Source organism: Ursus arctos, unplaced genomic scaffold (assembly GCF_023065955.2).
Source record: "Ursus arctos isolate Adak ecotype North America unplaced genomic scaffold, UrsArc2.0 scaffold_15, whole genome shotgun sequence".
In the NCBI taxonomy this organism is placed as follows: domain Eukaryota; kingdom Metazoa; phylum Chordata; class Mammalia; order Carnivora; family Ursidae; genus Ursus; species Ursus arctos.
In genome coordinates this window covers 40,438,994-40,464,155 of record NW_026622819.1, presented here as the reverse complement: position 1 = coordinate 40,464,155, position 25,162 = coordinate 40,438,994, and the positions used below count along the sequence as shown (strand labels likewise).

Below are 25,162 nucleotides of genomic sequence, written 5' to 3'. Positions count from 1 at the left end.
TTGGCTTCTTTTGTGAGCTCCAGCCTCCCCCTAATTTTTGGGTGAGGAAGGGCTTCTGATGGAGCCTCAAAGAGGCTGGGGTGCACAGAGGCCACCCTGGGCCATGGTCTGGCCACAGCTTGGTTTCCTGCCACCCGAGAGCAGCTCAGGAATGGGCCATCTCTCCCCCTCCCTAACTTCCATCTGCGTGTCTGCATTTTTCCTTTTCCCTCTTTGTTCACTGATCACCTTGGGGTACGGGGTGTGCCCCACTTGCTCTCTTGGGTGTCTCCTGTGTGCGTGGCTCTCTATGTCCTGCCCTCTCCCCATCTATGGGATCTGTGGCTCCATCTTCCAGCCACGGCTCACGCAGACGAAAGGGAGGCGCTCATGTCAGAACTGAAGATCATGAGTCACCTGGGCCAGCACGGGAACATAGTCAACCTTCTGGGAGCCTGCACCCACGGAGGTGAGGGGTCCTGGTGGGCATCAGGGCCTGTGGTCTCGCAGCCTCTTTGGTGTCTGAGGGCCCAGGGTCACCTCCTTCCGTCTTCTCCCTATCTCCTCCAAGTGGTGGTAGGCTCTCTCCCTCAGCATTCCTCAAGTTCCTAGACCAGGTGCCTGGATTGGTCAGAAGCTGTTTATAACTGATAGACGGTTCTATGAGCTCTAATCAGTGGTTCTCAGACGTTGGTGGGCATCCAAGTCAGCCAGAGAGGGGGCTAGGAGTGCAGATCCCTGGGCCCTGTTGCAGGGAGTCTGATTCTGGGGTCTGGAGTGAAGCTCCCCCACAAAGACACTTAGACTCTCAGGACAGGGTCCACAGAGGTGCCCCAGGGCCTGTCGGGACTCCCAGGCTGTCCCATCCTCTTCTACAGCAGCCTTGACACATATGGAACAACGACAGATTTCCTTTGAAAAAAGAATTCTTCGGCTACAGTTTTTTGAGATTCCTCTGCTTTAGACAGATGGGATTACTGAGGCCAGAAAACAGAAAAAGCTGCCCATGGACAGTCAGGATTAGAACTCAGAGTTCCCCAAGTCCCATGCCAGGGGGCCATGTTGCCCCACCCCATGTTCCTGTCCACATGCGGGAGTGGGCTAAGGAGTGCACTTACCCCAATCTCTTGGCTGCTCTAGGGCCTGTTCTGGTCATCACCGAGTACTGTTGCTATGGTGACCTGCTCAACTTTTTGCGAAGGAAGGCCGAGGCCATGCTGGGACCCAGCCTGAGCGTGGGCCAAGACCCCCAGGCAGGCGCTGGCTACAAGAACATCCACCTGGAGAAGAAATACGTCCGCAGGTAGGACCTGGCAAAGGACAGGAAGGAGGCTAGGACTGGAGGAGAGGGGCCCTGGGTCTGTCCATAAAGCTAACGCAGGCTTGGGTGGCTATGTGGCCCTCACATTCCCATCTCTGCCATGAGAAGTAGTCACCCCAGTTTAGATGGGCCAACCCAGTTTTTCTACTACTTATTCCTATCACCCAACAAATATTTGGGCACCTACTATGCTCTAGGAGTATGGAAGGCAAAGATGGGCAGCTCATAGTCCGGTGGAGACAGGCGTTAATGAAATCATCACACTAATGTATGTAAAAGATCAACCAAGATCCATTCAGGCCTCTAGCCAGAGATGGGCAGATCTCGAGGGCAACTGCCCTATTTCTCCCATGCTGTCAGGGGCTTACGCTGTCAGGGGCTGCACAGCACCTGGACAGAGTCTGTTGGTTGTTGGGAGAGAAGGGGCAAAACAGTGTCACTGTGCCAGGCCCCTGATCTACTTGGGCCTCAGTTTCCCCAGGGCGAGCCATCGGGGGGGTTGAACCTCAGAGTCTTTCCTACTGTCATTCTGTAATGCTATGATTCCTGGAAGCCACCCTGAGGCAGATGGACAAAGCCACATGGGGAACTAGAGAGGGGAAGCAGCTAGTTTCGTGTCACACATGAGTCAGGGGCAGGGGCGGAGGCTACGCTAGAACTCTGCTCCCTTGACTCCCGGTCCAGTACTCACCTGAGCCTTACTGCTGTCCTGAAGTCTCAGACTTGGGGCTGTGGGGCCTCAGGGCCAGGCTGCTGAGACAGGATCAGAACAAGAAGGGTGTACATGGGGCCCCTGTCTCAGCCACCGTCAGCTGCCAAGCCTGGGGAGGCAAAAGGGGAAGGAGGCCATTTCGTTCCATCCGATATCCTTGAATATGAGCGCTGCCAGGATCTGCTTCCTCTTCTATTCTCTGCCGTCCCCTCAGAGGGCAGCTCACCCTGGGCCTCTAAGAGGCTGGAACCTCAGGCCAGGCCCCGTCAAAATAAGCACTGAAGTAAAGTATTAACTTCTGATCTTCAAATGTGCAGATGGGGAAAGAATTCGGCAGGTGATTTCAAGGGCAGATGGCATGTGAACCAATCCTGCCAGTGGGTTCCCAGGCTGCATTAATGGAAGTATAGTTTCTAAACCAAGGGAGGGGATCGCTTTGCCATGGTCAAAGCATAAATAAGACACTCCCTTCTCTTTCTGGGAACACTAGAGCGTGGGCATTGTCAAGGTGCACATCTCCATCGCAGAGGGGAGGGGGGAGTCCAGAAATCATACCTAGTAGTGGCTATTAGAAGCAGTAGTGGCTATTCAATCTAGAGAAGTGCTTTCTCCAACTGTGACACAAAGCCTGAGCTCACAGGCGTCACCTGAGAGCTGTCAGAAACACAGGAGCTCAGGCCACCAGACCTGCTGAGTCAGAATCAGCATTTAAATAAGACCACCCAGGCGAATCATATGCTCCTGAATTGGTTTAGACCTCTTGACCTGTGGCCTTAACCCAGGCGGCACACTGGAATCGCCTGGAGAAATTTCAGAGTGTGAACGATTGGGTTTTGCCCCTTATTTCTGAGGTGATCGGGTACAGGGAGTGTTGACAACTCCCCCAGTGATTGAATGTGAAGTCAGTGGTGAGAACCACTGTCCAGACACAGAAGGCTCAAAGATGGGGGCCCTAGAATCCCTGCAGGGCTATTATGGGGAAAGGGAGCCTCATTCTCTGTGGCCCTTGAGGGCAGAGCAAGGACCAGCAGAAGGAAAATCCCAGGGGCAGATTAGCATTAGGAACAGTGAAGAACTTTCTAACAGGCAGAGAGCTGCCCAAAGATAGAACAGATTATAAGCTTCCTTCCTGAATGGCTTAGCAGAGATCAATGATCACACACACGAGGCGGCAGGGGGATTCCTTGTCAGAAAGGAATGTTCAAGTGGACCTTGAGGTCCCTGTCCTTCCCTGCTGATTGGAGAAGCCATGGGGAGCTGGAGGTCAAGGCCTGAGTTGGGTAGTGTAGCAGTAGGGACTCACCCTCCCCCCAACCCTCTCTCCTATATAGGGACAGCGGCTTCTCCAGCCAGGGTGTAGACACCTATGTGGAGATGAGGCCTGTCTCTACTTCTTCTTCAAATGACTCCTTCTCTGAACAAGGTGAGGAGTTCCTGGGTTGCAGGAGGGGGAGGGGCAGAGGAGAGGGGTGACTGGGGGCTGGGCAGGGAAGGAGAGGGGTGTGGCAGGGCTGCCCTGAAACCTCTTCCCACACCAGACCTGGACAAGGAGGATGGGCGACTGCTGGAACTGCGGGACCTGCTCCACTTCTCGAGCCAGGTGGCCCAGGGCATGGCCTTCCTTGCTTCCAAGAATGTGAGTTATGAACTGGGTCTGAGTGTGGTCACTCAGGAGGGTGGGAGGCAGCTGAACCCCCCCCCACCCCAATGTGAGGCTGGATGACTGAGGATGAAGGGGAGGAAAGGGGAGCATATGACGGAGCCAAGGAGAGAGAGTGCCAGAGGGCAAGTGGGCCGCAGCCACACAGCCTCTAGGAGTGAGCGGGAGAAACCTATGGCTGAGAGTTCCCCAACCACAGGACCATGGGAGCCCCAGCCTGAGCAGACCCATCTCCCAGGCGTGCAGCAGGCTATGGAGGACCCCATTTCCAAGAACAGGCTTTATTCCTTCAGTTTTGGTCAACAGTGTGAACAGACAACCATTGTGTCCCTTTGCGAAGCCCATGGTCTTGTGAGGCTGATAAAGGAAGCTCCCTGAGTGGTTGTTGAGGGTATGAAAAGACATGTACAAAACACTCAACCCACGAACTTCCCAGCAGGTGGGAGCCGTGACCGTCCTCCTTACAGCAGATTTGCGAGTCCAGAGTTGGGTTGTTGGCTCTGCCATTTGCTGTGTGACTTTAAGCAACTATTGCAATTCTCTGAGCCTCAGTTTCTATACCTATAAAAATGGACACAATCACGGGGTTGTCTTGAGGGCGAAACAGGGCTATAATGTGTGCAAATGCTTAGAGAAGAGCTTAGCACGGTAGAGCCCTGGAGGTGGCAGCTGCTGTTATTAGTAACTGGTAGCGGGGAGGGATGCAGGGGCTGTTCCCAGCACCAGGGCTCATTGCTCCTTGCCCCAGCGGATTGCCTAGCTCTGCCAGCAGCCGCTGCTCAGGACTCCCTCAATGAGGAGCCCAAGGCCTTCTAGGGCCCTGGCTGCTCCCCCTGCACCCCAGGCTCAAGTAGGGGAGGGGCTGAGACTAACCCTGCAAGCGCTTCCCTTCAGTGCATCCACCGGGACGTGGCAGCCCGAAACGTCCTCCTGACCAGTGGGCGTGTGGCCAAGATTGGGGACTTTGGGCTGGCCAGGGACATCATGAATGACTCCAACTACATCGTCAAGGGCAATGTGAGTGCTGCGGAGGGTGGGCCGGGCTGGGGAGGGGGCGGTGAGCCTGGGTCCGAGGTGACTGGGGTCTGCTGTGCCAGGCCCGCCTGCCCGTGAAGTGGATGGCTCCAGAGAGCATCTTCGACTGTGTCTACACGGTTCAGAGCGACGTCTGGTCCTATGGCATCCTGCTCTGGGAAATCTTCTCACTCGGTGAGCCACCGGCCCAGGGCAGGCTCTGCCTGGGGCTGAGTCATGTTTGGTTACCACGGTGTCCTATACCTTGTGGAGGATACCAGTCAAGGATACTCGGCGCCCAGGGCAGAGCAAAGACTGGTGGGAGTGAAATGATGGGCAAGGCGTCTGAAAACCGAGCGGCGCAGCTCCTGCGTGGGCTGGACAGATGCTCCCTGCTGCCCGGCATTCCGTCCGGGCTCTTCCCTCCTCTGCCTGCCCGAGCAGCTGTTGCTTCTGCCCGTGGTTCTCCCTCATGATGTGCATGTCCCGCTTCCGGAGCACTAGGCACAGGGACTTGGGCGAAGCCCTTCAGCGAGCAACTCTAACCTCTTATTCCAAAGCCTGTGCTAGAATTCTCTGTGGGGTGCGATGAGGCCTGGGTGAAGGCTCCCCAGTTCCACAGAAGCCTATGCCCTTTGCAACTCTTCATAGCCCCGGCCGGCCAAGATGTAACGTGGGTGTGGGGGCAGGTGAAGATGTGCCCTGAGCGTGACCTCCTACGTGATCTTGGCCTTTGCAGGGCTGAACCCCTACCCTGGCATCCTGGTGAACAGCAAGTTCTATAAACTGGTGAAGGATGGCTACCAAATGGCCCAGCCTGCGTTCGCCCCAAAGAACATGTAAGTGACAGACCCGAGGGAGAAAAGAGGACACGCTAGGCTTTGGTTGAAGGGGGCGGAAGTGTGTGTGTGGGCCCAGTCTCCCTGTCCAGTGTTCCGGCGCCAGGCATTATCTCCCCCCAGTGGGCCAAACCAAGCCCTTTTCCGAGTGAGTTCAAGGTTTCCACTGGTTTCCCAGGGAGCTTAGAGGATGTGCTCCGAGGACTCTTAAGTAGGACTGGTCCTAACTCAAATTATATTTTTAAGTCAGACTCTCTTATTGCGACCTCAAGGAAGGCTCCTGTCATTTCTTCTGTCGTGGCAATCTGTGGTGTTGGCCAGTCCTTCACTGTACACCTGGCCAGCCACTGCAGCCTCTCAACCACCTCACTACAGCCAGCCCACCACGAGCCACTGACTCCCTACCCTTGCCACGGCCTTTGAACGGGCCAGCGGGCCACGAATTCACCCACTGCCTTTCCCCAGCCACCCTCAACACAGCCGCCCCGCGCCCAGCCAGGCACTCGCTGCCTGCCGGCTCACCGGCGACACAGCCCCTGCAGCCCACCTGCCCTGTTCGTCTCTTGCTACAGTCAGCCACTCACTCATCTCTCAGTCCTGTCAAACCTACCTGCAGGCAGCAAGAGCGCCCCTTCTTAGTTCTAGGAGCTTGGGCAAGAGAGCATCTCTGAGATTTTTCTCCTTTCAGTTGTCAAATGGGCATGATGGAAAAACCTTCCAAGGGCTACTGGGGAGATTAAATAAGACAACGCACGTCAAGGACTCAGCACAGGTCTTGTGTCAGGCTCACTTCTCACTAGGCTTCAGGACCTCTGCTGGGCAAGACTGCAGGGCGTGTGCGTGCGTGTGCACAGGTGTATGGGTCACGCTCCCCAGACCCACGGGCAGCTTCTGTCCTGTCTCAGATACAGCATCATGCAGGCCTGCTGGGCCCTGGAGCCTACCCGCAGACCCACCTTCCAGCAGATCTGCTCCCTCCTCCAGGAGCAGGCCCAAGTGGACAGGAGAGAGCCGGTGAGTGGGGCCAGCCTCGGGGTGGGTAGCTGGCTGCAGCAGGCCGGGCTGGGCCTGAGTGGTCAAGACTGACCACCCCCGGCCTCTCGCACCCTCAGGACTACACCAACTTGCCGAGCAGCAGCAGTGGCGGCGGCAGCAGTAGTGAGCCAGAGGAGGAGAGCTCCAGCGAGCACCTGGCCTGCTGTGAGCAGGGGGACATCGCCCAGCCCCTGCTGCAGCCCAACAACTACCAGTTCTGCTGAGGGGACAGCCAGGAAGCACTGCTTTCCCCGTCCTTCAAGCTCCCACTCCACCGCGGCTGGGGCACCGCGGGGAGAACCTACAGACTCTGCCCTTGGTCCTTTCATTCAACAGCCAGGCCCAGCTCTGAAACTCAGGAACGTGAAACCCACAGAGTTTGGGGAGGACCCCGCTGCCAGGGCCTGGGCCGTCACTGCCAGTCAGGGGCTAGGGCTGAGCCCCCCGCCCACTGTTCTCAATGCTATGGCCTCATGTTCGCTATGCCAACTGGGAGAACCCCCAGCTTACTCTCCTCACCTTGTTCCCACTTCCAGGAACCCCCTTCCCGACTCCCCGTTATCTGATTGGAAATGGACTGGTTTTGTGCCTACCAAGTGCCCCAACGCTGAGAAGACCAGGCTCCTTGGGCCTTGGTAGAGCAGAAGGACCCCCTCTGTAGCCAAGTGAAATGGCAAGAACAGACAGGTACTCAGAGACTCTGCCTGGCTCAGGCACCTCAGAGCAGGGTGGCTCCTTTCTAAGAATGAACTGTACCTCCTAGTCCCTCTGGCCTTGTCTCTACGGCCCCACCCACCCCGGATCTGGTCGCTACAATGAGCCAGGTGGCAGCTAAAAGTTCGGGGTTCTGCCCAGTCCCCTGTCATTCCAAGCTGGAAGACAGGGGCCTGTGTGGCTGGCCACACCAAGCAAGCAGCATGCACTCCACCAAGCTGACTCCCCGTAACTAACAGTCGCCCTGCGGGATGTCTCAGTCATTAAACTAACAGCATTAACACAGCTGGCCTCTGATTCTCTGTGCCACTCGGGGGCCTGCAGCTTCCCTGGGGCCTCTCCCATCCACCTCCGTGTCGAGTGACCAACTCAGCACCTCAGGTGCTCGACCACACTGTGCCCCACACAATGAGCATGGAACTGATTCTTGCTTCACCAAAACAGATAACTTAATAAATTTTATTCTTGGCGGGGAAGGAGGGAAAAAAGCCACCTACTCCACTCCTCTCAATAAATTAAATAACACACGGCCAATTCCCGTGCCCTACGCAAACCTTAGGCACTTGAGCCAGTCCTGCTGTTTCCTTATGGCCCAGTCTGCTTCCCCTTCACAGAAGGGAGTTTTTCCTACTGCCGCCAGGTTATGTCAAGCCAACAGGCCACATCCCCTCTGTGGTGAGGGTCCAGGGCCCAGAAAGGATGTAGGGTGCAGCAGCAGTGGCCAGGGAAAGGAGGAAGGGGATCCTCTTCCTCAAAGCTCAGGGCAGAGAAGACAGTCCTGGAAGAAAGCTGTGGCTGTTTCTCCCCTCCTCAGCTTCCCCCAAATTTGGGTGCAGGAAGAGTAGGAGGGAAATGCATCCCTCCTCTGGGAAAATCAAGAGCCCAAAGGGACCCCTAGAGCTAATGAGGCCTCCAAGGCCCCAAGTCAAAGGCAACAGGCTAAGGAAGTTGTGTGGCTGCAGGGGCTGGAAAGCGCACTCCCCACTGGCCAGAAGAGATACCTCCGCAGCCTTCCCACCTAGCGCTGGACTCTGCCTTCGCCTACCCCAGGACCTCCACCCTGACTTGCAGGAGGCCCCAGGGAAACCACCGGCTACCAGCATTCCCTCAGACTCCCTTCCCCTCTGCTGAACATACTATGTCTCCCAAGTGCTCTCTCGAGGCTAGTAAGGAGTGTCCTGGTGCTTCTCCTGACCCCTGAAGGTTTAGAACCACGGATCCCGGGCCCCACTGTGCTCAGGAAATGGAAGCTCTTTGGTCAGTCCCAGCATCAGAGGCCTCCCCAAAGGTGAACGCTCCCGCGGGTCCCCTGGATGGATCTGCCTCGGGCCAGGGCCTCACTATGGCTTGAGATGGTGCAGTCCCTGTGCAAGAGCCTGGCTTAGACTGTCACTGCAGCCACCCCCTCTTCCTCACCCTCCTCCTCTGCCTCTGTCTTGATCTGAGCTACCCCAAGGCGGTAGAGGGTGTCTCGGATGACCACCTCGCCAGGCTGGCAGCTCTGCACAATGTCATGGATCTGCCGGTTGACAATTTCGCGGCTGGTGAGGAAGTCCATGAGGCGGTTGTAGAGGTAATAGTGGGTGGCATTGTCAAAGGCAATGGGCCGCTGGCGGACACTGTTTGGTCTGCTGTCTGCGATGGAGGCCAGGAGGGCTGCGTAGGGTGCCAGCTCAGGGCACAGGGCTGAAGAGTGGTGCCCAGTGCTGGGGTCACCAGGACCCGGCTGTGTCTCTACATGGACAATGTGGCGTGTGGCAGTCTTGGTGACTGGGTGCTGGACAGACTGCTCAGCCTCCATCATGTCCACAGCATAATGCTGGTCCGAGAGCTCCGGGCACGACACGCTCTAGAGGAGAGAGAAGAAACCACTCTAACATTAGGGAATGACTACGGTAGAAGCCGGGGGTGGGTGAGAGTGAAGGGGGTGTGTGTCAGTCAGTCCCATTTAAACCCTCACGTCACCACCCATGCTCACACCTCCTGGGGCAAGTCCCCTCTCCTCTTCCTCTGTGCTTCCCTCTCCCTATGAAGACAGGGACAGTCACAGTGGCCACCTCCCAGAACAGATGCTCGATTACCTGAGCTGCTATTGCTTATTACCATGCCTAGTCAATTCTGGCTGGGGCTGCAGGGGAGTGGAGAGCGGGGCTCTAACTGAGGCTGTTGCCTTTCGGCAGTGCCAGGAACAAGCTCAGAGCCAGTGAGTCCCAGGGAATAAGGCAAAGGTTGAGTGATGACAATAACGTCCCCTTCTTCCTGTTGCCAGTTCCTAACATCTCTTCCCAGCAAACGGCACGTATGTCTGGTAGGAATCACTGTCTGTACAGAGGACCAAAATACAGAGACAAGGGCTCTGCCACTTATCTGTTCCATGATGCTGGCTAAGTCCATCTGCCCTCTCTGGCCCTTACTTTACCTTTTACTAAAAGGAGAGGGTTGGATACATGGAGTTTTCTAAGACTCTGTGCCTCCAGATCACAACAGGTATGCCATGCAGTAAGTACATTCACGGGCAGACCCAAGACCCGACTGGTCAGGGCCTTTAGTACACCAGTGTGCACGAGGTCTCCCAAAGACAGCAATTTCTTAGGCTAATCTGGAAGGCAACCCCTGTGATCCCAAAATACCTGTGGTTTGGGACACCCTGGCACTCCTAAGTGACATGCTGGGGCCTCACACACACAGGGCTTGGTCAGTAAAAATCTGTGGAATAAATGCTGGCTCAGGGCATCAAGACGAAATACTAGTGGAGACAAAGGATGCTGGAGATGGTTCCCAGAAAGCCTTCCCCAACAACCAGGAGGTGAGACACGGTCAGTCTGTGGGATTTATTCCAGTTCCTCAGAAGGGAACTCACCACAGGTGGCTCTGAGGGGCTAGAGAAACAGCCCTGGTTCCTCCCCCACATCTGGTTGGTCAGCTCTGGGTAGCAGAGGTCAGCACACAGGGCCACTGGTGTGGCCATGTCTACCACGTAGACAGGTGGCCAATGGCGGGAAGAGACAAGCAGATCCACATGGTCGCGGGCGCTCTCGCCGCGCACAAGATACTTGGAGCCGCAGATCACCTGAGCAGGGAGATGGAGGGCACAGCAGAGGGTTAAACAGCCAATCAGCAGACAGAGTTGAGTCTTCTCTCCATGAAGGGGAATAATCAGGTTTTTTGACTAAAGCCATGGCCATCGGGCCAGAGTCCATCACATTCTGCTTCCTATGTCTGTCCTTAAATGAAGTCACCAGCTCATCCCTGACTTCCTGAGAGAATATAGCTGGGAGCATCTGGTCTTCAACAGAGGCAGAGAGGCCCCCAAGGGCATCTACTCCAAACCCCACCCTCCACACTGCCTTACCAAGCACCCTCTCCAGTCCTGGGGCTCCAATTCCCAGCCACACAGCACTGGCAGCTGACAGCTGGTTAGAGACGGAGGTTCCTCTCCTTTGACCCTACCCCAAACCCAAGGAATTAGCCTCTGGGGGTGGGGTCTGAGCATCTGTATTTTGAGCAGCTCCCCACAAGAACTAGATATGCTGCCCACATGGGAACCTCAGTGTAGACTAGTAAACACCTCCACGGAGTGTTCCCCATACACCACTTCACTGCTGGGGAGGGGAGCTCTGTGTATAGTGGGGAATCCTGCATCTGCATCCATCTCCCTACCTTCACCCCCACCAATCTTAGCTATCGCCTCCTAGTAATACTGCTCGCCATCACAGCCTGAGGCTCCGTTAACTCTCATGGCCCTGGGTGGTGAAGTGCTTCTCAAGAGAGGGTCCCCAGCCACATGAACACAGTCCTCTGAGCAGGCTCTGTTCTGCCAGGGGAAGGCATCCAGTCTGACCCTCACACTCAGCTTTGGCTGAAGAAGTTGATAATTGGATTTTCTTTTGACAGCCAGTCGCCATGCCCACTCATGCACCTGAGGGAACCAAAGGCTCTGCTAGCAATCCCTCCCCCATTTAGCACCTGTTCAGGGCGTTTTCAACCCCAGTATCTTCCTGGGCCTGCTTTGTCAACCCTCCTAGAGCTATCCCAGTGCCTACCCTGTCCGCGCTCTACAGACATGAGGCATGCTCTCCTTAAATCAAAATCAGAACTATGTCCTCCCCCAATTCCCACTCAGAACTGTCCAGTAGGCCCCTCACTACTCCCAGAGGGAAACCCAGACTGCTACTGTGGCCTACAAAGCTCTACATGATCTGGTCTCTGGTCACCCCTCCAACCTTCCTCTTCTGGGCTCACCAGGCTTCCCCACTCAGGACTTAATTGTCACTCTTCCCTCTGCTGAACATTCTTTCTATAACTCATCGTTGGGCTCTCAGCCTTCTCTGGCTACCCCAGACAGCTGGCCCCTCTCTGTTGCCTTCTATCTCAGGACTTTGTCTAGTTCCCTCAGAGCTAGTGCCCTAAGCCATGGTGGCTCTATTTCCCCTGTAAAATGAGGTCAACTTGAGAAGAATGACATCTTCACTGCTCATCTCTGTACCCTCAACAGTTGACGCAGGGCCAGGATGTGAAAGGGTGCTTCATACTCACTGATGATGACCCAGGCTCCCTTCCTAGTCCAAAGAGTGGCACCTGACCCCTAAGGAGCTATTCCACAGGCTGCCCAGTGACCTAAGTGTCAGCCCCCACAGAATGAGCTGGATCAATAAGATTTTCTGTGTGGGCAATTTGACATGGACAAATTCACCCCAAGCTCCTCCTTAGCATCCCCTTACCTGATGGGGGCACACCTTGTAGATTTTACCCCCTGTGAGATGAGGTGGGGGTTGTCTAGCTCTGGTTCCATTCTGTACAGATTCATAGAGGGCCAACAAGGAGAAGCAGAGCTGTTCCTGGAGCAGGACAAGATTAAAAACAAAGCAGTAAATGCTAAGGGACCAGGCCTGGTGTGCGGCACCAAATTCTTACTTCAATACCCAAAGCAAAAGAATAAACTGTCAAGGCCAGAGTGTACCTTGGAGCCTCACTAGCTTAATGTCTCCTAGGTACAGATGGGAATTCTGAGGCCCTGAGAGGACCAGGTCCCAGAGAGAGGCAGCCCGAGTGATCAAGGTGCCATCTTGAGGCCTGAGGGTCTTCCTACTTTTCAAAGGGCAGGGGATGCCTCAAAGAGAAGCTAATATTTGAGTCTGAACTTGAAGGAAGCATGAAGTTTTCGATAGGACATTAGTATGAAGAAAAGTGGATGATGTATGGCTAACACACACACTGCCCCCCGCCCCCCGGATGTAACGACACTCCTTCTCTAGGGCCTGGAGAAGTGGTAACCACACACTGCAAAGTGCCTTCCTTACAACAACCTAGTCAGGTCAGTATTTTGGTTATTTTCACTTTGTAAACCAGGAAAACAAGGCTCAGTGAGGAAAGGCAGCTTACCCAAGGTCACACCCAGTCAGTTGGGGAGCCAGGATTCCTGACCCCAGAGTCTGGACCCGCTACCTTCACCAGAGGAACCGACTAGAGGGAAGGCCTTGCATACCTACCATGACCTGGCTGTGGACGATCTCCCAGGCCTCCCTGCCCGCTGGCACCTTGTGTCCAACACAGGCACTTGTCACAGGTGGCTCATCTCCTCACCCAGAAAGCAGACGCCCTGCCTGCTCCCTAAGTCCCTCTCGGCACTGCTGCCCCCACCACTCACCTTGGAGTCTTCTGTCCCAAAGGGGATGCCGCACTGCCTCAACAGGTGCCGCAGCTCCTCCTCACTGTAGGAGCCAATCTCCTCGAGCTTGCAGGCGCCCTCGTGGAGCAGCCTCACCAAGGCGCTGCCGTGGCCTGCAAGAGACGGCCCTGCTCAAGGGAGGCCCTCGTGCCTGAGGGGGAGAACCCGGGGATGAGGCCAAGTCCGGCAAGCAGGGCAAGTGGCTCTGCCCTGAGCACCGCCCTAGGTGCTGAGGGAGGGGGACTCGAGGCTGGTCTTCGCACTTCTGCGGATACATGAAGTCTCTCAGAACTGCTTTCTGCCCCTGAACGTCTAGGGGAGAGATCAGGCAGAGCTCCCTTGCAAATAATCCCAAAATGGGTAAGCGTTTAATCTTTTAAGGTTTTTCAAAAGCAAGATCCCAGAGGCTTACCACAAGGGCAGCAACACGATGGAGCAGTAGGTCTCCTTTCAAAAACGCTCTCTTTACACTGTGTTCCTGAACCTGCCTAACCACCAGTGAACCATGTGGGGGGTCTTAAAAAAGAAAATCAATTTCTGGGCCTTGAAATAGCAAGTATGAGGTGGGACCTCAGCATCTAATGTCAGGAAACACTGTTTGAGAACCAGTGGATCACAACATATTAAATACTTATAAAATCATCTCAGTGGGTCATAACCAGAATTTAAAAAATGAAATAAAACAAAATACATTCCACTTGGTAAGGAAATGTACTGTTTTGTGAATGTTGGCTGGCAGCTCTTTAAAACTCTGCACCTTGACTTTAACCCCTAAGGAATTTTGTCACGTCTTGTCATTATCTTTCTTAAATGAGCCCTCTACGTGAGCCTGCCCCCGCCCCCCTCTGCCACTGATACTGTCTGGCCACAGAAATGTTCCGACTCTGGACGGGACCCTTCCCTGACCCGAGTCAGCCGCCAGGAGGTCTTACCAGGTACTGGCTGCACATCCAGGTTTTTGTCCTTCTCAGTGTTGACAACCACAGCTCCTCTCATGAGTGGTGGGAAGAAGGGAGCAATAACAGAGGCATCAAACTTGGTGATAGGGATGCTGGCAGGGAAGGCCACCTGCTCAATCACCTCTGTCTCCATCGTGGCCCAAAAGTCCTCCACGTTTACCTCACTTGGGCCCAAGAACTCAGGCCAGGTGAACTAAGAGGTCAGGATAAAAAAGATCAAACTATAGGAGCCACAGGGCATTAACAACACAAGAGCCCACCTTCTTGATCCATTCGGGACAAGGTGGGGGTGGTATCAGATAGCCATGCGCTGCCAGGGCGCCCGCCCCCAATTCTGGTATCTTAGTACCTAACTGCCTTTTGCCCACATTCCTCTCCCCCATACCACAGCTCTCCGCAATACCTGAACAGCCCTCAGTCCCTTCTGCATCTGCCTTTGTTCAAGTCCTTTCCCTGACCTGCCAGGAGAGGGGAGCTACCACCGAATACCTGTTACGGGCCGAACACTGTCTGATTAACTACTGCACAAGTCTGCGGGGCTGTCTGAGGCGAGACTACTGCAGGAAGGGGCAGAATACGAATGTGAACTGAAGGGTCGTTCCAAAGCCCAAGCAGTGTGCTCTCCACCACTCACGACGCTAGTGCACTGTGAGCACACAGCACACCTTACAGCTACGGAGCCCACCCTCTCCACAAACAAGGGGACAGGAATGCTAACTGAGTGTGCTGCTGGGCACACAAACTGATGCAGGGACTGTCATCAGTCTAGAGGGTCCTCCTCTATCCGTTCCCCAAGGGGAGAGGCCATCAGATAGTCTCCTCCTGGACAACTGCCAATCGGAGTTGTGTTCAGTAACTTCTTGTTTCCTCTCACTGACTTCGGAACGCCCTCTACCTGCTTCTCCGCGCATGCATCACACCACTCTGCACACACAAAAGGGAGAAAATAAAGTAAGCCCTGGTCTCTAGAAAGACATACCCAGTACCACAGAAGAGAAGAGACATGCATACCAAGAGTGAAGGAATTCTACTCCCTTCTGTGAGAAAGAGCCTTGATCAGACAAGGCAGATGCCAGGTAGGGCTAGGAGACGTGAGCTTTTGTGGGGAGATGCGCATCTGTTTACTTCTGAAAACCAAATGGTCTCTGCAGCTAGATGTGTGTTTTTTTTAAAAAAAGAAAAACTTGGGCTCAGAGTCCCAGGAGTTGCTGGCGAGCATGGCAGTGCTTATGAGCTCAGACTCTGGAGTCAGACAGTCAGACCAAGGTCAAGTCCCAGCTCTACCCCTCCTGGCTGGGTAAGTGTGAATAAAACCCGAGCTTCAATCCCTTCATCTACAAAAATCTTACAGGGTTGGGGTGAGAAGTCAAGCACTGAGCACAGCATTAAGAACTTGACATATGTAGTAACATGCTCAATGTATTCTAGCTGGGTCACTACTAACACTGCCATTAGATTACCATTAGACAAGCAGATCGGAATGAGTGGAGAAATAGCCTCTTGGTGAGATAACACAAAAAAGCAAAATTTTTTATCAGTAATTTTATCTACAAAGAACACTTAGAAGACTCCAGAAAGCATTATGCTTACTTTCGTGTATCTTGTTACGTACCAACATTCTTCAAATGGGATATGTGATCAAAATGTATACTTTTTTTTTTTAAATTGGGAAGAAAAGGAGGAATATGCATTAAATCCCTAACAGGCTCAGCTGGCCATGCCAAAATGCACCCAAGCTTTTCTCTAGAGGGCCCGCACCACCCCTGGTGGTGAACAGGTGGGCTGCAGGTCCAGGGCCTAAAGAGACACTTCATGTTACAGTCCTCTCTCGATCACTGTGCAGGAGTTCAGTGGTGGAAAGCTCACCCCCCACTGCTACTACCAGCACACTCATGGGGCACTCCACACCTATGCATGGAGACCAGACCTCTCAGCATGATCACGGGAGAGTGTTCAGAGATCTATGCGATTTTTTTAAAAACACCGAGTACCAGAAAGAGTCCTATTATTCTCAGTTTTATTATAAATGGGTGTTGAATGATAATGAAAGCCTTTTTTACATCTACTGAAATAATCATGTGGGGTTTTTTTCCATTAAACTGTACAGGAACAAATTACATTAGTGTATTTTCTAATGTTGAAACCATCTTGCTTTCCTGGGATAAGCTTGTCATGATGGGTTACTTCCTTCGCTATTAGATATGACTGGCTATTATCGTACTCAGCACTGTGGCATCTATGTTCATGAGTACAATCAGCTCAAATTTGTTCTCTTATATTAAATGTCTAGCTTTATTTTCAAGGGTATCTGGCCTTATACAACAAGGTGGGGAAATATATCTACTTTTACCATTCTTTTATGATCGGAATCATATATTTCTTGGCTGTTAGAATGAATGTATGAAGCCATATGAATTTGGTGGTATCTTTATGTGAACGAACACTTTTTAGTTAAGAACAGATCAAGTCACAGATCAAGTCACTCTTTTTCCTCCAAACCCATCTGCAGCTCTCCCTCTCAGTGCACGTCCGCACAGAGGCCCACATGCCCCCCATGGAGAGTCTGGCCGCCCACAGCCTCTTGAACCTCACACATCCTACCACTCCCTCCACTGCTCATGTGCTCCAGCCACACTGGCCTCCTTGCCGTTCCTCAATCATGCACAGCAAGCCCACCTCAGACCCTGTTTTGCTGCACTCTCTTCCTAGAATTCTCCTCTGAAAGCTACGTGGGCTTCAGATCTCTCCTCAAATGCTACCATATCAGAGAGGCCTCCCCTGACTACCCTCTAGAAAGCAGGAATCCCCCTCTCCACCACTGTTCTCTCCTTACCTGCTTCACTATTACTGTGCTACTTTTAATTACTACATACTGCCTATATAATAGACATTAATATATGCAATTATTAATAATGTTTGTTTCCTATCTTACTGCCCTGTCCCAAGTGTCTAAAAAGTGCACCTGGTTCATGTTTAATAAATTCATTGGAAAGTAACAAATGCCTCCATTTCTATCTAGCTTCCTTATATGAAAAAGCCACTCGCCTCCCCCAGGCAGGACTGGAGCCATCTGTTCCTGGGACAGCATGCAGAACGGTGGCTGCCAAAGTGTGAGGACAGTTCTAAAGGTGGCCAGGAGGCACTTACTTCCACACTCTTCAGTGCCAACACGTTTTCTTCATTCCTCTGGGCCATTTCCACTTTGGGGGCCACACCACAGATGCCACAGATCATGTCATTGTAGTCTCGCACAGTGAGGCACTCGAAAGCCCAATAGCCATTGCACAGCAGCTCCTGCAGCTGGCTCAGCTCCTCTGAGGTCAGAGTCTTCTCTGCAAGGAGAGCAAGAGCTCTGAGAAAGTCACAAAAAAGACCCCAAGGCCACTGGGGATGAGCCAGTGGCCAGCAAGAATAGTAGTCTTGCTACTTGGCAAGACTGCTCCCCTAACGACGCCCAAGAGTACTACCCCCCCCCCCCCAAGGGTCAAGCACCCTGGCCTTTGAGGCCTCGGGTGGCAACCCCAAAGGGCAATTTCAATACAGTTATTAAAACTGCCTCGTGCTAGCACCTACTAGGAACCAGACCGTGTGCGGACAGCTTCAAATACATTATTTCATTTAACGCTCACGTCTTTATGAAACAGACCTATTCTCATCACCATTTTACCAGTGGAAAAACTGAGACGCAGAAGATAACTGGCTCAAAAATCACGCTGCCACTAACTGGCAGGGCCAACACTCAAATACAGGCCTCTCAGACCCTACAACCTTTGCCCTACTCCATCTGACCTCATAGCAGGCAAGATGCAAGGGAACTGAAGTCTACAGGGATAGAAGGGAGAAGCATCAAAAGAAAGAAGGAAAGCAAGGAGAAAAATAATTTCTAATATTAAGGAGGGTGATCCCCACCTTCATGTCTCAATAGGAGCCTTGGCACTGGTAGTGGAGACCTCCAGAAGCTGTGTATTCAGAATGAATCCAATTAACATGCAGTGAGGCCAACTCTACCTATCATCAAAGGATCAACTTCTAAAGAGTCAGCTTAATCTTGTGCTGAGGGTCCCTGGATGGATGGAAAGACTCACGATTTTGGCATTTGTAAAATTCAAAAAGAGGAGTGTATCAGTGAAGTCAAGAATGTCTCCTTTTCAAACTATCAGATTCTCCTCTAAGACGATTCTTTCAACCAAAGCCCATCACTAAAAATTCCCAGGGAACTTAGGACTAATATGGGAAAGGGAGGAAGCCAACGTGTACCTGTCTGCTCCTGCACTGACTTCAGAACAGCGCTGATGGACACTCTGGGGTCCTCTCCCAGCTTGATCTGGTTCCGGATTGCAAAAAGCAAGTCCAGGCTCACTAGTAGCTTGTTCCCCACATTAAAGAGACCTGCAAAGTTAAAAAGAGGCAGCAGAGAAACTCACTGTAAAACATCCACAATGGCAAAAAATTAGAAACAAACCAAATATCCAGCAACAGGGGAAGAGTTAATCATGGTACATTCCTAAAATAGGAAATTATGCCTCATTAAAAAGAACAACGTAGACCTAAAAGCTCTGGCATGGAGTTGTTCATAATACATTGTTAAATGAAAAAAGCAAGCAATGAAATCCATACAGAAATTTTTAATTGAAAAAACAAAAACCGGGGCGCCTGGGTGGCAAAGAGGTTAAGCGTCTGCCTTCAGCTCAGGGCATGATCCCGGCGTTCTGGGATCGAGCCCCACATCAGGCTCCTCCACTGGGGGCCTGCTTCTTCCTCTCCCACTCCCCCTGCTTCTGTTCCCTCTCTCGCTGGCTGTCTCTGTCAAATAAATAAATAAAATCTTAAAAAAAAAAAGAAAAAAAGAAAAAACAAAAACCTCTGTACCACCCAGCTCAGCCCTCATGACCACCAGGGCCCACTCTTCCTCTACTTCTCAACAACTACACCGTGGGTAAAGGCCAGGAGCACCCGCTAGCCCAGGGATGTGCAGCGGATATAACAATAGCTATAAAATCACCCCTAACCAAATCCCAAGATAAAAGACTCAGAGGGATTTAAATGCAGTCAATTTAAGACAAATAAAAGAGGGCGATTTTGTATTTGCACAAAGTATAATGCACAAATTTGCACAAAATCAAGTTCTGGAATATGTGCTCCCATGAAAGAAGACTACAGAGGAGTGGGGAAGGCCTTTCTGAGCATGATACCAAATGCTGAAACCATAAAGGAAAAGACTAAATCTGATTACATAAACATTAGGACAAAAACAAAATGCAAGCAAACCCCCGCCCCAAAAGACAAATAAAAACCTTTTTGTCCAGAAAAAAAATCACAAATTAAAGACAATTGATAAACTGGGGAAGAACTAGGTCAATACTCCAAAGAAGAATGGAAATGTTCACAAAATTCACAGAGGAGATTAAAAAAAAACAAAAAACATACAGTCCTCCTAGTAATCAAAGAAATGCAACAAATTAAGAAATGATACACTAGTTTTTACCTACCAAATTGGCAGACTTTAAAAATTATGATACTGATCTACAAAAAGTTCCTTAAGCTGGTGAGTTTAGCCTGGTCACTGGATAAAAATTCAGTAGGCTGGATTTTGTCTACTCAATCGTGTTTCTACACTAACACTGAACAGTTAGAAACTGAACCACATCATTTAGCACTGAGCAGAACGAAATAACTTAGGTATAAATCTAACAAAATATGTGCAAGATCTGTATGCTGAAAACTACAAAACACTGATGAAAGAAATAAAAGCAGCCCTAATAAAATGGAAAGATGGACAGGTTTAGGGATGAGAAGACTCAGTATTTCCAAGCATGTCAGCTTTCACAGACTGGTCTATAGATTCAACATAATCCCAATTAAAATTCTAACAGGATTCTGCAGATACTGAGAAGCTGATTTTAAAATTTATCTGGAAATGGAAAGGAACTAAAAGAGCCAAAACAATTCAGGAAACAATAATTCAGGAAGAACAAGGTTGGAGGACTCACACTGATTGCAAGACCTACTATCCGGGCTGTAGTAATCAAGACCAGTGAGGTACTGGCAAAAGAATAGACAATATAAACCAATGGGACGGCACAGACCACAGAAATAGACCCACACATATGATCAACTGTTCTTCAACAAAGGAGCCAAAACAATTCAATGGAGAAAAGACTACCTTTCAACAAATGGTGGTACAACTTGATGTCCACATGCAAAAGAAGAAAAGAACTCAATCTGGGCCTCCCACTTCATATAACAATTAATTCAAATGAATCACAGACCTAAAATGTAAGCCATAAAATCATAAAACTAGAAAAAAACATAGAAAAATATTTATGATCTTCACCTAGGTAGACAGACCTTAGACCACCAAAAGCATAATCCCTAAAGAAACAACTGATGAATAGGTCTTTGTCATGATTAAGAACCTCTCTGCTCTGTGGAAGATCCCGTTGAGAAAATGAAAAGTCAAGTCAGAGACCATAAGAAAACACCTGTAAATCATTTATCTCACAAAGGACTTATGGATCCAGAATATATAAAGAATTCTCCAAAAAAATCCTCAAAATTCAACAGTAAGAAAACAAATAATCCAATTCAACAGGCCAAAGATGGAATAGATACTTCACCAAAGGACACATGGGTGGCAAATAAACCCATGAAATGATGCTCAGTATCATTAGTCATCAAGGAAATACAAATCGGAACCACAATAAGGTACCACTTCATAAAACCATCAGAATGGCTAAGAAAAACAAGCACCAAAAAAACAGACAGTACCAAGTACTCACCAACAGAGCAAACCAGAACTCTCACTCACTGCTGGAGGTAATGCAAAATGGTACAAACATTTAGGTGAACAGTTTGGCAATTTCTTTAAAAAAAAAAACTAAATCTACACTTCACATATAGCCCAGCAATTTGACCCTTCGGTATTCACCCAAGAGAAATGAAAATTTGTGTCCACACACAAGCCTGTATGTGAATATTTACAGCAGCTCCATTCCTAAGTGTCAAAACCTGGTAACAACACATACGTCCTTCAACAAGGGAACAGAGAAGCAAATTGTGGTATTCTACACACTGGAAAACTACTCAACACGAAAAAGGAACTACTGATACATGCAACAATATGGATGACACTTTTTTTTTTTGAGAGAGACAGAGAGTGCATGTGAGTGGGATGAGATGCAGAGAGAAAGAGGCAGAACCCAAGCAAGACTCCACGCTGAACATGGAGCCTGACGTGGGGTCTGATCCCAGGACCCCGATCGAGACCTGAGCCGAAACCGAGTTGGATGCTCAACCGAGCCACTCAGGTGCCCCCAACACGGAGGACTTTCAAAGGCATGATGTTTAATGAAAGAAGCCAGACTCACTTTAAATGCTGCATACACTGTGTATCAACCATACTTAAATTTGTAAAACAATTTGTGATTTTTTAAAATAATTTTTTAAAATGCTACATACTATGATAAGTGACACCCCAGAAAGATGGAGTTATGGGAATGAAGAACATTATCAAATGGTTGCTAGAGGCTAGTGGTGTGGGGTGGGTCTGATTACAAAGGCACAGTACAGGAGAAAGCTTCTGGGCACTGGAACTGTTCTACTGACTGCAGTGGCAGTTAACACATCTCGGTGCATTTGTCAAAACTCACGTTAACTGTCAAACAACAAAGCAAATTTTGCCATATGTAAATTTCAGAATAAAGCTAAAATTTAAAATATACATATATAATCCTAGGTACTACTGGCCTAGACAGACTGCAGGGAAATGGAGTTCTCACTAACTGCTGGCAAGAGCATAAAACAGAACAAACTCAACTGGGCAATATAAGACATTAAGAGCATGAATTCAAAACAAGGCACCATAACGTTCTGAAGACAAAGAGAATAACAAATACTCTTAATCTTCAGCACTCAACCCTACATAGGAAATTCAAGATCCAAATTCGGACACCGCTGGCACATGGTGAATGCTCAGTGTCTGACGCTGATCAATGTATAGGGGGAATGGGTGAACACGCAGCAATTCCATGTGGAGCATGCGCCCAAAGGAAATAATTCAGGCCTGCATACCATGAGTTAATTACAAAGAGGATTCTAAAATGGAGTCACATGCACCCCTTAGAAACGGTCATTGCATTTCTCCACTTGCTGGCACAAGAAGATGCCCAGATACGTGGCTAGACTTAAAAAGAACATTCCAAAATAACACCCAGCACAATCCCACTTTTGTTGAAAGAAAAACTATAAACCCATAAATCTTGTACTTCCTTATGTTCTGTATGGATGAGTAACACATCTGAAAGATTAAAGAGCATAACGTTAAGTGTTTATCTCATGGCAGCACGATTACTACAGATTTTAGTTTCTTCTTTATACTTGTCAGCATGTCCCATTTTTCCACAGTGAGGATCTGTTATGAACTTTGTTTAAAGATCCCAGATATGAGTCCTAACACTTGAGAGATTAAACATAATCTGGGGCTGAGACATCCAGGAGGAAAAACTGCCTCTTTCTCAGAAGCCCCATCTGAGAGAAGGTCCAGTGTTCAAAGGAGTAGAGGTCCGACCCACACAGGCTGTTCCCAAGCCACTTTGGGGCCGTCTTAGGGAAGAAACGTTGATACCCACCTGTATAGATGTCCATGAAACTGTGCAGGGCCAGACAATGAGGATTCAGACACATCTTCACCTGGGCAGTCACCACCTGCAGCCGGCTGGCTGTCAGCAGCCAGCATTCCTGGGGCCCAGCCAGGGAGCTAGTACCAAAACATCACCAACAGAAAAACAGAAGGGAAATCAACTTAATGCAGTTCTAGGGCTTAGTGATCATTGGCGAAATTCTCAAGGCTAATGAAGCAGGCAAATGAAGGTGCTGGAGCCTGTGTTCCAGGGTTTTCTAGGTGGGTGCTCCCACTCTGTTGGAATGAGGTCTGTGGAATCACCCCTAAAATTAATGTAACTCTGAATTTACTACCCAATTTAACCAATCCTCCTGACCTCCCAAATATAAGCATTATGCTGGGCAGTCCAGATGTAAATAAAATCCTAATGTGGTGACATTAACTTTCAGGCATTTTTCAATGGAATTAATAGATGATTACTAATTATTATTATTTTACTTTAGCAATTCAAAAGCAAAGGAAACTTAAGAGAAGCAGAGAAACACCTTCAAAGGCTATAGCTTTACGGCTATCTGAAGAAAGGGGCAATACAGGCCGAGGAAGACAGGGCAGCTGGGGACAGGGTAAATCTGAAAGGGGTGCTTACTTTTGTCCCCCTTTGAATAATGGGCTGCTACAGAGTAGGCACTGCGTGGACGGAGACTCATAATAATTCGACCAAGAGGTCTGCTCGATGGTGACTGTCTCTTCACTCACGTTGGACAGGATGAGTCGAGAGCTGTTGAGTTCATGAATCAGGGCGAAGACCTCGGCCAGCTCTGACTCGTTCTCAGGAATCTGCAGGACTTTGCGCAGCAGCTGCAGCGTGGACTGGCGCTGGATCTCCCTCTGGGCCAGGCTCAGCGGCTCTGTGGCACTCAGCACATCCGGGAGGGGTGAGCTGACCTCCTGGGAAGAGAGCGGACTAAAGGATCAGCCAGCGTGCAGGGTACCACCAACCTCGGGTTAAACACGGAGAGGCTGCAAGTGACAAAGGGATGGGCCCAGTCATGGTGGAGGCGGGGAAACCGAGGCTTTGAACCAGCTCAGTGAGTAACTCTCTGTGTGACTCAAGGCAGATGCTTTCTCTCTCTGGTGGGTTCTCTCTCAGTGAAACGAGAGGGTGATACACACTGCTTGGTAATAGTTTCAAGAGTCTGCTTCCATTCACCAGGGAAGGGGTTTGGAGAATAAAAGACCCAGGTCTCAATTCTGGACACGCCATGTAACAGCTATACATGTGTGAACCAAAGCAATTTACTCATCTTTCTGAGCCTCAGTTCCCTTACCTATGAAATGAAGGATGAAATACTAGTGATCTCCTAGAGCTGTTATACAGAATCAATAAAATATTGCAAGTAAAGCACTTAGCACAGTACTGGGGATGCAATGAAAGCTCTAGGAATGGTAGTTCTGATATGTAAACAACTACCTGTACTGCTTTAAGCATTTCTCTTTAACACTTTCATCTTCTGGGTACAAGCGAACTATCTTAGACACCAGAGGCTTTCAGGAACAAAGTTCCGAAATGCTCATTAAAAACAGGTCCTTTTCAATGAAGGTTTCTTCCTAATCCCCTGTACAAACGCAGCAGGAATCACTCCTTCCCTCATGCTACCAGAGGCCATTCTTTTACTGCAGAAATCAGACTCACAATTGGTGAGACTGTCCCCCATCTTTGGTGAGTATAAGGTCCCTGCTTACTTACAGATTCCCAATACCAGTATAAGGGCACACAAAAATGCTAATTCATATTTGCTGGACATATTACATGCTGCTTTGCAGAAGTTAACTGCTTAATAAGAAGAAGTTTTAGTAACTTTTAGGAACTTTTAGTAACTCTGCACACCTACGACAACTCTTGTCTCATTATCTATAACTTTGGCTACCTATCTTTCTCCCCCACTAGATTTGAGCTCCTCAAGGGAAGAGACCATGTCCTATTTATTTTTGTATCTCCAGAGACTTGATCTATAGTAGGTATTCAATGTATGCTTGCTTAAAGAAAGAATGAATGGCTGCAGAGAGCTGACTGACACTAGGAGTTGCCCTGGGAGATAGTGTATTCTCAGTCATGACTATGTTGAACCAAGGACTGGAAGAAGAGCTGGCAGGAATACTATATCCTTTTGCGCTGAGCCACAAATGAAATATGGAAAGGAATGAAGACCATTCCTGCCCAAAGATGTTATAGTCTTAATTATAGCCACCGAGGACAAACTGCATGGGAAATATATGGCCACCAGGGGGCTCCAAAGAGCACTACACACAAAGGTCCCCTGGGTCTCTGACCAGTGTTTTAGTTTATGAAAACCAGTAATTATATTTTATTTCTCTAAAATTAAGGAAGTTGAAAGGTGGCAGGATGTCAGAAGGTAAGGGTCCCAAGGGTAGGCAGCTATCAGCTAAAGACAGAAGAACATAAATATAAATTTCAAAGAGTAGGATTTGAAATCAATTGGCTAGAAGTCCCTAGACCATTCTTGTCCGACCCAGAAAATTAGGTCACCTTATTATTCTAAATCTAGGAACCAATATCCATTTCCATACTGCAAACCATACCAACAGCTATAATCGAACAGGAGAAAGGAATGTTCAGAGC

At 50.0% G+C, this 25,162-nt stretch overlaps 2 protein-coding genes across 7 annotated transcripts in view; one reads left to right on the top strand and one right to left on the bottom strand.

The window, feature by feature from the left end:
• The window catches only part of CSF1R (colony stimulating factor 1 receptor), a 29,608-nt gene extending 22,049 nt beyond the window's left edge, over positions 1-7,559 (top strand). Inside the window, exons 13-21 of the mRNA XM_026510751.3 lie at positions 338-448; positions 1,120-1,282; positions 3,344-3,435; positions 3,551-3,648; positions 4,567-4,689; positions 4,770-4,881; positions 5,426-5,525; positions 6,431-6,539; positions 6,638-7,559. Coding sequence (XP_026366536.2) covers positions 338-448; positions 1,120-1,282; positions 3,344-3,435; positions 3,551-3,648; positions 4,567-4,689; positions 4,770-4,881; positions 5,426-5,525; positions 6,431-6,539; positions 6,638-6,784 — 1,055 coding nt within the window. The 3' untranslated portion in view covers positions 6,785-7,559. The remainder of the gene's footprint in view (positions 1-337; positions 449-1,119; positions 1,283-3,343; positions 3,436-3,550; positions 3,649-4,566; positions 4,690-4,769; positions 4,882-5,425; positions 5,526-6,430; positions 6,540-6,637) is intronic.
• Positions 7,560-7,700: 141 nt separating this feature from the next.
• The window catches only part of HMGXB3 (HMG-box containing 3), a 44,583-nt gene continuing 27,121 nt past the window's right edge, over positions 7,701-25,162 (bottom strand). For all 6 annotated transcript variants that reach the window (XM_026510747.4, XM_026510748.4, XM_026510749.4 and 3 more), the window contains 9 exons: positions 23,168-23,469; positions 22,529-22,656; positions 18,159-18,290; positions 17,049-17,233; positions 13,875-14,094; positions 12,922-13,055; positions 11,996-12,112; positions 10,135-10,344; positions 7,701-9,123 (listed from right to left, as the gene is read on the bottom strand). In XM_026510747.4, coding sequence (XP_026366532.1) covers positions 8,656-9,123; positions 10,135-10,344; positions 11,996-12,112; positions 12,922-13,055; positions 13,875-14,094; positions 17,049-17,233; positions 18,159-18,290; positions 22,529-22,656; positions 23,168-23,469 — 1,896 coding nt within the window. In that variant the 3' untranslated portion in view covers positions 7,701-8,655. The remainder of the gene's footprint in view (positions 9,124-10,134; positions 10,345-11,995; positions 12,113-12,921; positions 13,056-13,874; positions 14,095-17,048; positions 17,234-18,158; positions 18,291-22,528; positions 22,657-23,167; positions 23,470-25,162) is intronic.